Source organism: Xiphophorus hellerii, chromosome 24 (assembly GCF_003331165.1).
Source record: "Xiphophorus hellerii strain 12219 chromosome 24, Xiphophorus_hellerii-4.1, whole genome shotgun sequence".
In the NCBI taxonomy this organism is placed as follows: domain Eukaryota; kingdom Metazoa; phylum Chordata; class Actinopteri; order Cyprinodontiformes; family Poeciliidae; genus Xiphophorus; species Xiphophorus hellerii.
Genome location: NC_045695.1, coordinates 7,437,039 through 7,454,085, shown reverse-complemented (window position 1 = coordinate 7,454,085; position 17,047 = coordinate 7,437,039). Strand labels below are relative to the sequence as shown.

The following is a 17,047-nucleotide window of genomic DNA, read 5'->3' as shown; positions in this document are numbered from 1 at the left end:
AATAGGGTTGAGGTCAGAGGTCAGAGGAGTATGGTGACCACACCATGACTTTCTCCCCTTTTATGCCCATAGCAGCCAATGACACAGTGGTATTCCTTGCAGCATTCATTGTCATGCATGAAGATGATTTTACTACTGAAGGTTCGGCTCTTCTTTTTGAACCATGAAAGAAAGTGATCAGTCAGAAAGTCCTTATACTTTGCTGAGGTCATTTTCACACCTTCTGAAGGGTTCGACCAATGATTCTCTCCCCATGATTTTGGCCCAAAGCATGACTCCACCACCTCCTTGCTGATGTCACAGCTGTGTTGGGATGTGGTGGCCATCCACCACCAATCCACTACTGCGTCCATCTGGACCATCCAGGGTTGCACAGCAGTCATCAGTGAACAAGTCTGTTTGAAAATTAATCTTCATGTACGGCTGGGCCCACTGCCACCATTTCTACTTGTGAGCTCTGGTTAGGGGCCCAATAGTAGATTCATGCACCACAAGCCTCTGGAGGATCCTCCACCTTGAGGTTCCAGAGGAAGCAGCAGCTTCAAATAACTGTTTGCTGCTTTGTAAGGGCATTTTAACAGCTGCTCTCTTAATCTGATGAATTTGTCAAACAGAAACCTTCCTCATTTTGCCTTTATCTGTACAAACCCATCTTTGTTCTGAATCAGCCACAAATCTCTTCACAGTACGATAACGCTTCAGTTTTCATTAAATATCTCATGTTTTCATACCTTGTCATACGGCACTACACTATCTGATGATTTTCTTCAGCAGAGATTCTTTCTCTTTCCCATATTGCTAGAAACCTGTGGCCTGCTTAATAATGTGGAACATCCTTCTTAAGTAGATTTCCTTTAATTGAGCTCACCAGATAAACTAATCAACCAGCTCTCTGAAATTAATTATAGTGATTCAAAGAGCCCTGACACACAATACCATCTATAAATTTAATAGCACAACAAAAAATTTTATCGTTATGACACTTAAATCCAGGTTGCATAATAATTTGGAACACAGTATAAAGATAATTTTCCTCACTTTTCAGTTACTTTAGCCTCATAAAAAGTTTTACATTACTCAACTAACCTGCAAGTATGTAGTATCATACACATATTAATTACATATTTTAATTTTTTAACGAAACATCAAGAAACTACAGCTTTTAAAGTAAAGTACTTTCACCTGAGTTGCTTGTGTTTTTAGCTGGACACTGCTAGCTAAAAAGTTAATTGTGCTAACTGTATGGCACTAATGATAAACATTAGTACTGCTAACACTAAAGTGCTGCACCTGCATGGTGTTTAGCAGAACCTAATGCTGAATTAACTTCCATCTGTTGTTACAAAGTATATTGCCCTCAACAGGGTCAAATTAGTTTTTGCACATCAACCTGTAGTTGCACTTGAGAAAGTGATTCTTTGGAACATTTAAACAGTTTGACTGGAAATTGTAGCTCATGAACAGTGTAAGCCCCATTAAAGGCTCGTGTTGGAGTCTGAAACGGTGTATTACAGACCACTAGACAAAGAGACAGATGATGGATAGCCCTGAGTTAATGGTGCATAAAGGCCTCTATCTAAAGAGAGAGACCAGTAGAATAGATGGAGGTGAAGAGAGAAATGTTTTTGAACTTGGGTCATCATTTTAGCATTGCTCCTGGTTTGAAGGAAAGTGCTGATGGGTGCACATATGCGTTGATGTTCAATGTATAAGGAAATGATGGCAAGAAGGCTGTTTCCAAATCCTGATGATGCAGCAGACATTTACCTCCTTGCTGCTGCTTCTGTTATCCCCGGCCTCTGATTGGTTTGATTGTGGCATTAGCAAATAAACATTAGATGGGATTACACATTATTTTGTTACAGTAATTCTGACATTTGATTGCGTTTCCTTCCAAAACCTCTGCTCTGAAGCTCAAGCTGAACATCATTGGTAATGTGTTTAATACAGGGCAGCAAAGTGCATGCTCTAGGAATAGGAGGTATTGCATTGAACTTTCAGAGTACTCAAGTGGATTCCCCTAAACATTGATTATTCCGTAACATTATCAATGCACTTTGGCAGCCACCATGATATACAGATGACTGTGATCCTTCGCTAACGCTGTTTGGCTCTCAGTCTGGCAGAAAACTGAGGCACAGGGAGAAATTACACAGACCAGATTTCAAATTAATGTGGTTTGTCCGACTAAACTGAAGAAATTGTTGGTCTGCTTTGATCCAGTACAGTAAGCAATTATAATATACATGCATTATAAAATGTATAATCATCATCTTGTAAAAGGTAATTTATGTATCACTTTCCAAGGTATAGATAATGAAGTTCTGTACAAAAAAGGGAAAATCTTCAAAAGAAAAAGCTCCAAGAGGTATGACGTAAGTAATGGGACCAAACTCGCATAAACATTTATCTTTTAGTGCTGCATTACTCAAAGGCCCAAATCACAAACCAAATTGTTTTTAGGTGCCACGTGTAGCATTTTAGCATAAATAAATAATCACCACATTAATATTTGAGCATGATTGCCACAGACTGAAGAGGGCACCACTAAATTTGCAACCTAGTGGTTGGTTGTTTTCTCTATTTTCCTGTCTTCATTCATCATTTACCCAAACTGAGCTTCAGCACTAAGGGAGACAGAATTGGCAATCAAGTGCAATCCATTAAAACCATTGTACTTTTTTGTTCTGTTTGGGTTTTTTTTTGTAATAACACTCGTACTACTGGCTTCAATAATTTGCATTAATTTTAGCTTGTGTGACAGACTTTCTCCTTATGATTTTTAAACATTTCTGTTAAATTTCTAAAGGATCAGCGTACTTTCATGGCATTAGCACAAAACTTAATTTGCTGTAAAACATGATCTGACTACTTTTATTTTAAATGAAAAATCAATGATTCCTACTAGTACAAAAAAAACAACATAAACAATCTCTAACATTAATTCTTACTTTTACAACTGTTGGTTGTCTTGGATTGGTTGGAAACTAAGATGTTTTTCCAATGAAGGAACACATCATGCATGGCTCCATCAGATTGTTAAGGAGTTAACTATCTCCTTGTTTGCTGTTTTTAGTAATAGTAAGTTGTTTTAAAAGGCGAGAGAAGTTATTCAATAGGAAATTGTGTTTTTTGTGTTGGGACATGTTTGCAGCTCATGCAGGCTGCAAGAAATTGTGACACTTTGTTTTATCCTTTTGAAATTTCAAAAACAGTCTGGTGTGTCCCATGACGGGACAGATGCTTTAATTTCGACTTTTATTTTAAGAATAATAAAACATGGTGCGACATGTCTTGTGCTCCTGATGGAAACAATTAACTGGTCACTCCATATCTAACCTTATAAGTAATCATGCTATGAATATTAGTTGCAATTTTTGTAACCACATTTTATTTAAATAAAACTTGAAAATGCAGAGAGGCAACATTTATCAAGCTGTAAGTATAATGGTGACTTTTAGTGACAGCATTGCTACATGTTTCCACTAATCTAAGCTGTAAGTTTCAGGAATTTATCCCCATAGTACCTTTTCCATGTCAGGTGACCAGTCTCATGAGAACCACATTATGCTATTAGGTTCCCCCTCAATCCCTTAATCTGTGTTTTTTTGTCTTTCTTTCTTTCCCATGGAGATTTAATTATTACAGCTGAAGCTGAGCAATGCGAAGAAATCTCATTACAAGTTCAAATTGTGTTTGTTATATATTATGTTGCTAGCACATAGCACAGTCATTTATATATTTAAAGTGTTAAAAAGAGATAAACAAAATGGACAGAATGTGTAAACATGCTAGAAAGAGTCAAGAGTAAAAAAGAAATATAAAAAAAACACAGTTCTGGTGTCTGTACACCAAGTGAGCAGAAACTGTTAATCTGATGTTCTCTGTGCAAACTGACTGTCGTATTTTTCTCCTTTCCCACTGCCTCCTTCTCTCAAACAATGAGAGTGAATGTATCTATCTTCCTCTGTGACGTGAAAGGGCAGCAGGATTCATGGGGACAGAGCAGAGAGCAGTGAGGAGAAACCGGACCCGACCAGAGCTTAACTGAACACAAATGAATTTAACGCAAAGCCCCGACCTGGCGGCAAGATTTCCCAAAAAAAAAAGCTACAAATATTTGGTTGGAACAATTGGTTTTGTAATTTCAGAGGAATATAGTACTGAGCTGTACTATATTCAGTTTAGCACTATTCTAAACAGATAAACAACTTGACATTTACCGATTTAAATTCTCAAACTGGTAGGCGTTTATAGTAGAAAGTTCAGTAACTTGATATAACTTTCACTGTGTTTTGTTGTTGCCTTGGAATTTTCTTCTTTTAGTAATGGGGATGGAGTTATTGTTTGTCTCCAGATTTAAAAAGAAATGGTTCCATGAAACATTTTGACTGCAACTTAAATGATTTTTTATTTTTTGTAGGCAAAAGGTCAGATGTTGGAAAAACATTGCTATCATTGGTTTGAACAGTAGGTTAGGAATCTGAGTAACGCCATGTAAAACCTGTTTAAAACTGAAACAAAAAAGGGAATCTCCAGTAAGATTTGACTTTATCTGTTGATTCTCTTATGATTGATTTTTAAAGCCTGATGGAGAACAACGGGGAGAAAGTTGACTGAACTGGTAATCGGAGAGAAGTGAGGTAGCGATATGAAGATATGACTAATGAGGCAGAGTGAGGCCTCGGTAAAAGCAGGCCTTTCATAACTGTGTTGGAGTTTGACGAAAACTAAAGGGATTGGTAAGAGCAGCAGAATGAAGAGACTGACCCAGGTATGCCTTTTCCTCAATATTTCTCGTTTTATTACTTTCCATCCTCCTGAAGCCGCCTCTGTTGTTCTGCTTTCTTTATTTGGCAGCAATAATCTGGACAGCTGATTAAAATCAGGTCTCTTAGCAATATTTTAAACCTTTGATGTTCCTGATAATAAGCATGTAATTGTTTACACAAGTAATATGTCTTAAGTAGAAATACAAGTCAGCTGCTCTTTAGACTAACTCTGGAAGTTGAGTCTGTATTTTATGTTGGGTTTTTAAAAAAATCTACCAATTAGACGTTTATGGATCATTGCAGAAATATTCTTGGCCTTCCAAGGCTATTTCAGCCGATTCAGTCAAAACTGATGACTGCGTAACGAGGTGTGGAGTGCAACTCTGTTGGATCGAAATGGTATGATTGATATGTTCTGAACAAAATGGGCGTCAATCTCCCATCTGACTTCAAAGCAGAATGTTTTAAGACAACGTGGGGTGATGGGTGGAAAATACCCTGCTCCCGCTCGAGGAAAATCCAGACTCACAAGTGAACCTGTTATGTATTTCTTAGTTAATTGGGGTTTCCCAACTGGTTTAGCAAGAAAACTTGCTAAACCAGGTAGTAGAGGTGCTAGGGTGTGATTTTGTGTTTATAACTATATAAGACAGGACATTTGAAAACAGAATAGCAGTAAAGAGGACAGGGTATATGTCATAGGAATAGAGTATTGACAATACTTAAATACCAATTTCTCCGGTTGGAAATGATCTGTCTGAGGACATAAACTTTGTCATGTTGAAAGCACAGAGGCAAGGATCAACTTTGACCCTCCGTTTTAGTCGACACGTTTCATCTGATTGCAAGACATAAAGAAAACATGTAGATTGCGGAATTAAAATGTCATGTAAAAGAGGGTAGGATTTTGTTGAAATCAAATTACTTATTACATGGGGACTTTATGTACAGTTTGTTTGAGAAAGGGCAGCATTCCCAAAACTTTAACATCTATAAACTTTAATTTCAGGAGCATTATTTGGTGTGTGTATGTCATTTTACCCCTCTCACTTGGTAAAAAATGTTTTGTTTTGTTTTTACTCAGAAATTATAGCAAACCAGTTGCTAATATTCCTTGGCTTGGCTCATCCTAACAGCTGCCACTTTTTTCATCCGTTTTTTTTCATCAAAGTTTTACTGCATATGATCTTTGAGTCTTTCTTGTCTTTAGGCTAATTCCATTTAATTTACATTCTTCACTAAATTCCTCTTTGCTGCTATTCCAGTCCAATAATATTGGTCTGCTGAACAGTTCATCAACAGAAACAAACACTTAAAACTTGTGTTACAGGAACCATTTATTCCACAATTACTCAGACTAAAAGGTTCCAAGTCTTGTATAATCAGAAGCGGTTTCCTCTGCCTAATGACTGTTTTCACCTGCATACATCAGTGGTTTATCTCGACAAATCTTTTTCCTTATTTAGTTGAACTCATCCACATGTGGGTGCATGCACGCATGTGTAAATGATTATCTGCAATGTAAATCCTGTAATCAAGCGATGTTAGGAAACAAGACTATTTATAGAAGGAAAGTGTTCAGAAGTTGGTAAATAAAGGCTGCAGAAAAAGCTTCTGGGGGCATTTTAGGACTTTTCCTTTGATCTCATCAGAGTTTTGGAGATGGCATGGCATTACCGAGGGAAGTGAAAGCACAGACACATGGAGATGAAATATGTGCACACGAGATGTGCCGTTTAATAGTTCTGTCACCCTAAGGAAAACAGATGCCTGATGACCAGCAGGACTGCAGGTGACTGCTAATTGTCCAAGTGTCGTGAACGCAGTGTAGGTTCACTGTAGCTGGATGAGTTAGCTTTATGCAGGTGCAGCGTTATAAACATTAATAATTGAAAGAGTTTTTTACATCAGTGATTTAGCTTAAAAAGTGAAACTTATAAATTACTCACAGTAACGTAGTTCAAGACCTTGCTTCTTTAATGTTGATGGTCTCAGCTGTATTTGACATATTTAAAGCTAACATAGAATGAAGCTCCACACAAAATTCCCATGTTCTTCATGGTGTTTTTATCACTTTTTGATTCTGTTGAAAAGATTTGATGGAGCTTATTTTGATTTTGTGTCACAACATGCATCAACACTTTACTACTTTTGGCTCTGGCTTCATTCTTGAGTAAAGACAGTTTCTGCATAAATAAACAGTTGCTACATTAAACTACTTCCCTTGTAGTTTCTGCAATAATCTCTTGACATCGTCACTTCTGATTTCACAAGCATAATCAGGTGATCTAAGTGTTAAGAACTTCTCAGAGTCATGCTTGTCATCATCGGAGCATTAGGCCGAGTCATATGGGGCGTCACGTGAGCGACAGCGGCACTCCCTTCAGAGAAGGCGAGTCCAACCAGCAGGTTTATAGCTGTGACACCAGACGAATGGCTTCGCTTGTCCGCAGGAAACCCACAACAATTACTCTTCTGTTCAGCTCAGAGGAGCAAAGCCATGTGTCTGTCTGCTCCCTGGCTCTTGTCGTGCATTATTTAGTGTAATATTAGAGCCTAGTCCATCTCTAATGAGTTTTTCAATTCTTTCTCTGTGAATATTTGCACTTTCTCATGATGTAAAGATTAATATAAAAGCCTGAGAAGTATGTGAAAACGAGGTTTCCTCTTGCTCCCATTTAGTTTATGCAACACAGTGCAGGACTGATTGCTTTGTTTCAAATTATAGATGTAAAGCCCACAGTAGCATTTTGTAGCAATATTTTAATGCACTAATTTTGATCCTAATATCAAAAACAAAGCTGTACCAAGTGTCTCACACTCATAGTAGGAAGGAAAAAACCTCTTCTAACCCACATTGGTAATGGAAGCAGGTGATTGTCTATTTCAGTTCTTGTCATCTCTTGATGAATAATCTCCTGAGATTTTTCTGACCTGCCGTTTACCCTCACATATTTCCTTGTTTTTAGTCTTCATTTTTCACTGTATGATTTATTTATTTTAACTTTCAGTTTCCATACAGGCAAAAAACGTTTCATCACTGTACTTCCTTTGACTGAGTGTCAAGTTTAGACAATCTATACTTTGAACTGAACCAACAACACATGTACATTCTAGCGTATATTGAAGATTAAGGATGAAAAATGACAACATTTAAGAGAAATTGTAGTTAACTTGTTTTATTTATTCTAAAATATCATCTTTCATTTCTTTGTTATAGAGTTAGAAAAAACAATATGGCTGTGATGTCTCATTGTCTAAAAATCAGTTGGAAAAATTAAGGCTTAATCTTTCCATCACACAATCTTCACCACAAGAAAATGAACCACTTAAAAATTTTCTATATTAAAAAAAGGTGCAATAAAAATGTGATTTCTTCATATTATAAAGATTCCAAGACTATCTTTGAGGAATAATTTACTACTTTGTACATTTTGCTGAGATATTGTCAAAAGCAGGTTTTGTAGGTGAAACTATATATCTGTTTTTTGTGCACTACAACAAAAAATAACAAAATTAACAATTTTTTGTTCCTTTTTATGACCTGAAGTCAAGCTTGTTTAAAAAAGGAATAACTATCCTGTCTAAATTATTATCTTACAAGTGGTGGTTATACATTTTGAGATCTTTTAAGTGGTGACCATCTTGGTTACCTCCCCTTGTTGTTAGTCTCTTATCCAGGCTAGTAGAGACTTGCAGGTGCAGAATTATGGCAGATGTGTTTCCCACACACTAGTATGCACAAGCGAAAGAAATGCAGAATCGCCACTGACTGATTAATTGCAACATTTCTCTCATGTGATCAAGGCATTTTGAGTGTGCGGTATGTGAAAACGTAAAATCCCCCAGACAGATCGTCGAGTAATTCTTTTATTTAGCTAGTTTTCTCTGTATTCTGTCGTTTCTTTCTGTTGTTGCTGTTGATCTGGAGACTGAAGGTAACGTCATCTCACAGCCTGTTTTGTTCAGCTGCCAGGAAGGAGTGTCACTTATAAGCTGTTGCATTCAGGTCACCTACTTACTTGCAGTCATTTGCAGGAACACTTAACCAAGTTGGATGTATTTTTTGAGAGGATTCATGTGGGTTTGCCTTCGTTTGTTCTTCATCTGCCTGCCTGGAGTTTAACATCCAAGACTTATGATTTGCTATTTAAGACTTTTGAACTTCACAGCTGGACTGTTTCATCAAGTTCAAGTCATGCTGTAAATATTTATTTCAGCATTTACACAAGAAGTGTATTTAAATGGAGATTAACCCTCAAGGTGCTGTGGGTTTAGTTTCCTGACTTTCCATGAATGTTGACATGTTGAATCATTTCTGCTATTAATATAATTTTAAAAAGGATACAGTACAAGTGGTGTTAAGGACTGCCTATTTATACCATAATATGCAGAGTAGAAACCATCTTAGCATTACCATAGAAGCAAACTTCTACAGTTCCTTATTTCTATTTTTGGGGGTTCAGCCAATCAGCATCAAGAAAATAAATGCAGCTCCCCAGATTTACTGCTTTCCAAACGGCAGTCAGTAGTGCCTCTGTATTTTAGCTTCCCTATCTGGATTTTGTTTACAATATTTTAGATATACTTCTGGTAAAAAAAAATCCAACAAAAAATTCAAAATTACGTTCCATAGATAAATCTTCTAATAGGTTAATCTGCAAACAGATGGGGTTCAACTGTTAATTTTTGTATTTAACAATCAACTGACTTGTAATGAACTTTGAAAGCTGAGTTCAGACACTACTTTCAAGTCCCAACAACGTAACTTACCTTTTTACAGAAAAGACCAATTAGCATTTTTAAAAATATTTCCTGTCACAACAAACACTGGCAGTCAAGGGATGAACTCAAAAGGAGCGCCATCTACTCTGTTTGACCTAAGGCTGTTTTAAAACTGCATTTGCCAAACTATGTACTGTTTTATCAGACCTCCTCCAATGCTTTTTTTTTTTATATAAGCCTGTAGTTTTTATGACAATCTGCACTTGGTAAGAAACGTGTTGTTTCTTTGTATAAAATACTGAAAGAAATGATTATGCATTAAGTCTTGAATCCTGAATCTCCAAACAGCCCACGCCTCTTGTCACAGTTAAAGGCAGAACAGTGACTTTTCATAGGTGGATGATGGGGATTTATGATTATCTTATTCGGCCTGGCCTGTTGGCCCGGCTGAGGCTGAACGAGACAGATGGGGAGCACAGCTGCTTTCTAATCCGTGGCTGAAGCAACACAAACACACTCCCAGGCTGCCACACACAGACTGGTTGTCACAGGTAGAAAATATTCAACAAATTTGTGATGAAATGAAAACGGAGGCAAATTTTATTATTTTTTCCTAAATCCTTGTCAGTGCATGTTATGACGCAGTCATGGCTGTGTTTGACGCCTGTTTGTTTAGAAAAGACCTTGTTTTTCCTGTTATCTTTTTAGCTAAGTAGAATTTGAGAGCAAACTGTGGCATGCAAGCATCATCCTTGGACACCCAGAGTAGATAAACGGTGCATAAATTAGGTGTGTGTTTTAGTTTTTGTTGGGATTCTGCCTGTTGCAGTGGGAGATAAACCACATTAATCATCAGTTGAAACAAGAACGCGGTCATGTGAAGCCGCAGACAAACATGGGTTTGTGTGTTTTACTGTGATTTATTTATTTATTTAGTTTTTTTTCAGTGTCCTCCAAATGTTATCAGGGCTTGGCAGGCGTCATGCAGAATTAGCTCTGGTGACAGGGCCCCAATGTCAGTGTCACAAATGGTTTTCTGGGGCTTTTGCTTGTAGAGCAATTAGAAAAAAAAAACGGTTTAATAAATGAAATTCATCTATCATCCTTTAATCCACCTGCTTATTCTATCCACAGTCGCTGGGCAGTCACATACACCACTGTAGATCAATTATATTCCTTATTCCCAATTTATTTAGAAAAATACAAATAAGAAAATAAATAAAAACAAATACAGATGAAAACTTTTCTGGAGGTTCCTTCAAAATGTCAAATCATAAAAGAAATATATAACCTGGCCAGTTGTCATAGTTACAGAATTTCTCTTTTGGCTATAGTGACAACATGTTTGTTTTGTTTTTTTATTTTTTGCGTTTTTTAGAAAAGTAATGAATTTTTCCTATGTGGGTCTTTGAGGTGACATAACTATCAGATTATTTCAAGATCGTTTCTGATTGGCTAATTAATACCTTGTGACCTCTCCTCCCCTTCAAGTTGATGCTCTAGTCTAAAGAGACAAAAGTAGAGAAAATGACCCAAACTCTACCAAGTAAACTTCTCACATCTCTGATCGGATTCCTGCATCTGTAGTGAGAAAAGCATTAGAAGCCTTTTCTCGGTCTTGCAGCTTTAAAAACCTTCACTAACTAAAGTTGATTTCTTTTTCTTGTACCTGGATCCGTTTGTCTTTATTAGAGTTGGTGTGAGTGGGTAGGTGGGTGGGTGGGTGGGTCGATCTGGGGGTGGTTAAACTTAAAGTGGGTGTTTTTTTTTCAGAAAGCGTGGCAGTGGTCAGTGTGAGTGGGTGGGTCCAGCTCTTCCTGTTTACTAGGCGTTCCTAATCACAGCGGGGCTTCAGTTTTCTGGCTCTAACGCTTCCAGGTCCAGATAGAACAGTGTGGGCTATTTGTGAAGAATTGGCACACTCACACTTTGAAATTGGATGGCTAAACTCTTAGCGATGCAATGAATAATTGATCTTTTGCCATTTTTCTTCATTTATGGCATTTTTTGCCATTTTTTAAATATTTGTTACTATTTGTGGGTATTGCATAACAAATATGGCTGTTGATTTCTTTAGAAATATAAATAGATCATCAGCCTGAGTCGGTATTTAAGGAATACTTAAACTTACCCCTTTTTTTTATACCAAACTTTGAGTAATTCAGTTTCAAAGTAACTTTCTAAACTTAAAGTGATGTTTAGCAATGTTGGTAGTACATTTAGAAATCAACATTTACTGTTCTGATTTTACATTTTTAAAGTTTTAGGGATAAATTAATGGCAATAGCACTTCCTTCAACGGCTCAATGTGGGAACAAGATGCAGCTAAACACAGAATCCACACATAATTGACAAGATGAACTAATGGCAGGTAGTTTGTCTAAATATATACAGTAGTTTGCAGGAGTAACTACAGAGGTAACTCTGTGTCTGCTCCTGTGCGACTCCTCTCATACATGTTTGATGCTGCAGGGATGTTGGCTGATCCCTGAAGGGCTGCCTTCGCTCTCCGCCACTGTAAGAAAAGATGCAGATGCAGAGTGAGGCAGACAGATACAAAGCCTCTGTGCTCTCCCCATCCTTCTCTCCATACCGCATGTTTCCCTCCCAACTATAAATACACTCCCGAAATCCTCCACATCCTGAAACACAAAACGCCGCTAAAAGTTATTATCGTGCTCCAGAATAGCTTAAAGTCTCCGGTTACACCTGAAGGCCGAGGGGCCGAGACGGCTCTGGGTTCCGAGTCCTGCTTTTATTTTGTAAGGACTCTTTTTTATTTGATTAAATGCAGACGGGCTTTCATGTAAAAAGCTCAAATCCGGATGAAAGCGGAGCATAATCGATGTAGCAGGGATTGTCTTCGAGGCCGTCCAGGTTGTGGAGATGGAAGGAGGGAGGTGAGAAAACCAATAAAGAAGCATTACTGGGAAAACTGGCAGCAGCAACAAACGCCTGCCGTTCTGCTCACTGCAGCTTATGACGAATTAAAACCTGTTTTTGCTAACTATAACCCTAAACAGTTATTTAGTAGGGTGCTATAAATAGCTACATGATGCAAACTCCAGAAATTCAGTTGTTGGGATTTGAATCGTTTCAGATCAGTGATTGTTTTTTAACTCAAAACTAAGAACAACAATAATTTTTGAGCGACGACAAATTAGCTAGCAGGATGTGTTTGATCGAGATAAAGGTCACAAACAAATGCTTTCATGCATAAATATGTACAATCTTGTAATTCCTTCATTTTCAGTCAGATGTAAATCTACTACTGCTTTGAAATAACCTGAAGCACATATGTTTTGGTTTGATTTTCATTCTCTTGTCAAAGTTATTTTAAACCACATACCTCAGGGTAGAAGGACATGCAAAAATGATGTTGGGTGAAGCAGACGGAGCAGGCAGGTGGGAGAGGAAAGAGGGAACAGCAGCTCTGTGGGGGCGACTTAATTTGGCAAGCCGTATGCTTTCATGTCCTCTTTCACTGAAAGGAAGAGATCTGTCTATGAGATCGGACATGATACTGTTTTAAAATCTATTCGTGGTACAGCTGGATGCTGATAGAAACTAAATGCGCGCTTGGCCACATTTAAACAAATACTTGTATTTTCTCATGTCATCTTTGTCTAATATTAAAAATTTGTTTGGTGATCTGAAACACCAAGTGTGAAAAATAAAATGTCAACATAAATCTGTGCATCTCCATCATTTAGTTTGGTAGCTAATTAGAGGTAGTAGGCTTCCAGTTCAAACTTGTTAGTGCTGTAGTTAACAGGTTGGGGTGTATACGTGTGTGTAAGATGAAGGTACAAGTGAAAGTGTAAACTGGGCCATGCAGCCTCTTGACACTCAGTCTCATTCAGTGGTCACAGATTACCATCCCCTTTTATCAGCCCATGTGATTGTCTTTGAATGCTTTTGTCATCAGGCTATTAAGCGAGGAATTAAAAATCTCCCAGAGTTTGTTGGTTCAGATTGCTGCAGCTGGCAGACTTTATAAAAACGAAAGTGGGGAATGACTGAAGGAAGAAAACAAGACAGGAAGGACTCAAGTTTAGCCGATTCCCTGATTAAGTGTGTCTCTCACTCAGCCTCAGATTGAGTAACGCTGTTATTCTAGTTTTCTTTTGCAAAAGCTTGAATTGAGACATAATTAATCAAGCTAAGATGGTGCTAAAAACTAATATCAGAACATGTTCAGATAATGTTTTTCTTTGTTATTCACACTATCCACTATAACTGCAAACATAAGCTGATTTTCTACATGTTTTAAATAAACTTCCAAAGAAATGTAGCTTAGGTTTTCATGTATTCTGAGGCATTGTTTCTATTGTTTTGGAATAGAAACAGGCCCTCAGCATCACATATCCTCCACCACACATAACAGTGGCCATAAGATGTGTTTTCTTATTTGTTTTTTGCGTATCTGCATGTCGATAGTGTCTGATGCCTGTTTTAGGCGTGCAAAGACCACAAGATGCGACCGTTCTTGAACGTCTTTAAGCCGTTTCCTGATTTAGGAAGATCAGCACAATTCTAAACAAGTTAAGTTCACAGAAAAAATGAGGAAAATTCACCTCTATAAACTGAAGTTACAACAATGCAACATGATGAATGATTTGTTTTAAATGTTTTAGTTGATCAAACTCCTTAAGGAGAAATTAATGTGCAGAAAAAACTTTCTACTTTAAATTTGTGGGATGTATGAAGGTGAAGCTTCATTTTTGATCCAAGCAGACACAAAATGGCCTAATTCTGTTCTTTATAACTTTATCAAGACAATTTGATATTCTTGGCAATAAAACCTCCAAAGTAAGATCTTCCTTGTGTTTTTAGCACATTTCTTTTATTTTTTAAAGGTGCAAAAAAACTACTGATATAGTCTGGATGTTACTTGAGGCTTTGTGTCATTAATTGTGTTTAATATAAAATGTTAGATTGCCTGAATAAGTGAAAGTGATGTGGATAATTTTCCTTGTTGCATTGAAAAGACGGAATCACAGCGTCAGACCAATGGATGAAACTTTTCTCTTTCTCTTATCGCTCTGTGAAAATGTGTGTGTGGGGGAGTGTGTGGACACGTTTCCTGCTGCATTCCAGGCTGAGTCACATGCACATCCTTGTATCCGTGGCAACAAAAACTCTCATTCATTAGGAACAATTCGCTAACTCATTGTAGCCCTCTATAAATGTCTGAGAAACCCACTGGGGTCGATTTAGGCTGAATAAATAGAGCAGAGACACAAAAACAGGCATGTTTGTGTTAAAGTTTGACGTTTATTTAGTTTTTTTTGTCTTCTTCCTCCTGCAGTGTGCTGGGGAGGAGAACTGTGTGGACACCAGGACAGTTTATATTGGACATAAGGAGCCTCCTCCAGGAGCTGAGGCGTTCATTCAGCAGAGGTTTCCAGATAACAGAATAGTTTCCTCCAAGGTCAGTGAAAGTATAGAAACACAAAAACATGTCTCTCTTCAGCCTTCAGTGTGGCTGATTTATACTTTGCAACAGAACACTGGACTAAAACGTTTCTGTAAAAGAAACAGCGTTTCGCCTACTTTCTGACTGAAAGGAAAACACTTTGTCATGTTTCTCTTTTGCTGTATTTGTTTCTGCTGATCAGTTACTTGTTTTTACACCGAACCTTCAATTTACACGCAGATTGAATATTTCACCTCTTGTGTTTCCAGTACACGTTTTGGAACTTCATCCCCAAGAACATGTTTGAGCAGTTCAGGAGAGTGGCCAACTTCTACTTTCTCATCATCTTTCTGGTTCAGGTAAGAATATATTTCATATTTTGTGAAAGATCAGTGGTTTATGTGTATATAGTATGTTATTAATATCTTTGTTAGGGATAAAGCTTAATTAGATTAATAGTGATTAAGTGATTATTGAAATAATCGTCAAATAATTTAGTAATCAGTTAATCGCTAACTGGAGTACAGACCAAAAAAAAAACCACAATTTGCCGAAAGAACAACAGACTAGATATATTTCCTCATGAATTATACATTTTCCCAGACAAATTTGCTCCTTAAATGTCAAATATTAATATTTTTGGAATATTTTTCTGTCATTGCAAAGGTTGCGTAATTTGTTAGAATTAGTTCATTTAGTATTTTCTTACAAAGCTTAGTTTTCATTGAATTTAATATTTATTAGCATGCAATTATGTCTATTATCAAACTGGATAGTTGATGCTCAGCAGAGCTTCTTAGATGGATTGTTACTCCCTGCAGCATCTGGATTATTTTCTTGTCATTGAGAAAATAATCCAGCGTATTCTTTCTTGAGGAAAAGTGAGGAAAATGTTTATTTTTTTATGTATAACAGTCAGGCTGTAACAGAAGTGAAAGAAACACTGATGCTTAACTCTAAGCAACAAAACGTAACAAGCTATTCATGATAATAAAAGGGGGAAAAATTGTTCCGCAGTTATGATTCAGATATGACTCCGTTTTTAGTTTTGTGTAATCTCTAATCCTTTATCATCTTTGAAATCTTTGTGTTTGTGACCACAGCTAATCATTGACACTCCCACAAGTCCAGTCACCAGCGGTCTGCCGCTCTTCTTTGTCATCATTGTGACCGCCATTAAACAGGTGAGACTTGATTGTTCACATCAGCTTCGACTCCACACATCTAACACCCCTTCCTCTGCGTGTCCTGCAGGGCTATGAGGACTGGTTGAGACATAAAGCAGACAAAGCTGTCAACCAGTGTCTGGTCCAGGTGGTGCAGCACGGGAAACTGAGCCGCAAACACAGTCGCAAGCTTACGGTGCGTGACTGTAACTCAGTCTGATCACTGATACGTAAAACTTTAGCAGAAGCTAACCAGAGCTAGGAAGCTTCCTGGATCTGTAGATTAATGAGCTTCATCTTCTCTCTCCTTCAGGTCGGAGATGTGGTGTACGTGAAGGAAGACGAGTCCTTTCCATGCGATCTCATTCTTCTTTCCTCGTCTCGAGATGACGGGACGTGTTACGTTACAACGGCCAGCCTGGATGGGGAAAGCAGCCACAAGGTGGGCTTTATGCAGATAATATTTCATGTTTTTCACATTTAATCTGTTTCAGATTGCATATAGGGGCACAAAATTAACTTATGGCAAAATAAAAGTAACATTATACATGGTTTCTAAATAAGTGTATATTAAGTGGCTATATATTCCTGTTAATTTCTGCATTAGATACTTTCATGCTTCAAATTTCAGGTAGTTGCACAGATTTGTCGTACAGACACAAAAACGTAGCATTTGATCTGCTAAATGTTAGCTAAATGCTGGTCATTGCTGCCCTTTTTACCAAACAACCATAAAAAATTGATCATTTTACGTTTTCACAATTTTTTTAACTTTGTGTTGCTTTATCACATAAAATCCCAAATATGAAGTCTGTAGTCAAATGAGGAAACATCTATCAAATTTTCAAGGTGTTGTATAGGAACACATTTTTTCCATTTTATTTTGTCCACTTGGCTTCATACTTTCTCCTGCTTTGTTTTTACCACTTATACTCTTTCTCTTCTTCAGATGTAAACTTACAGCC

At 37.4% G+C, this 17,047-nt stretch overlaps 1 protein-coding gene across 9 annotated transcripts in view; it reads left to right on the top strand.

The window, feature by feature from the left end:
- atp11a (ATPase phospholipid transporting 11A) overlaps positions 1–17,047 on the top strand; it is a 41,737-nt gene that overhangs the window by 7,502 nt on the left and 17,188 nt on the right. For all 9 annotated transcript variants that reach the window (XM_032557037.1, XM_032557036.1, XM_032557042.1 and 6 more), the window contains exons 2-6: positions 14,809–14,931; positions 15,186–15,275; positions 16,020–16,100; positions 16,171–16,278; positions 16,396–16,524. In XM_032557037.1, coding sequence (XP_032412928.1) covers positions 14,809–14,931; positions 15,186–15,275; positions 16,020–16,100; positions 16,171–16,278; positions 16,396–16,524 — 531 coding nt within the window. The remainder of the gene's footprint in view (positions 1–14,808; positions 14,932–15,185; positions 15,276–16,019; positions 16,101–16,170; positions 16,279–16,395; positions 16,525–17,047) is intronic.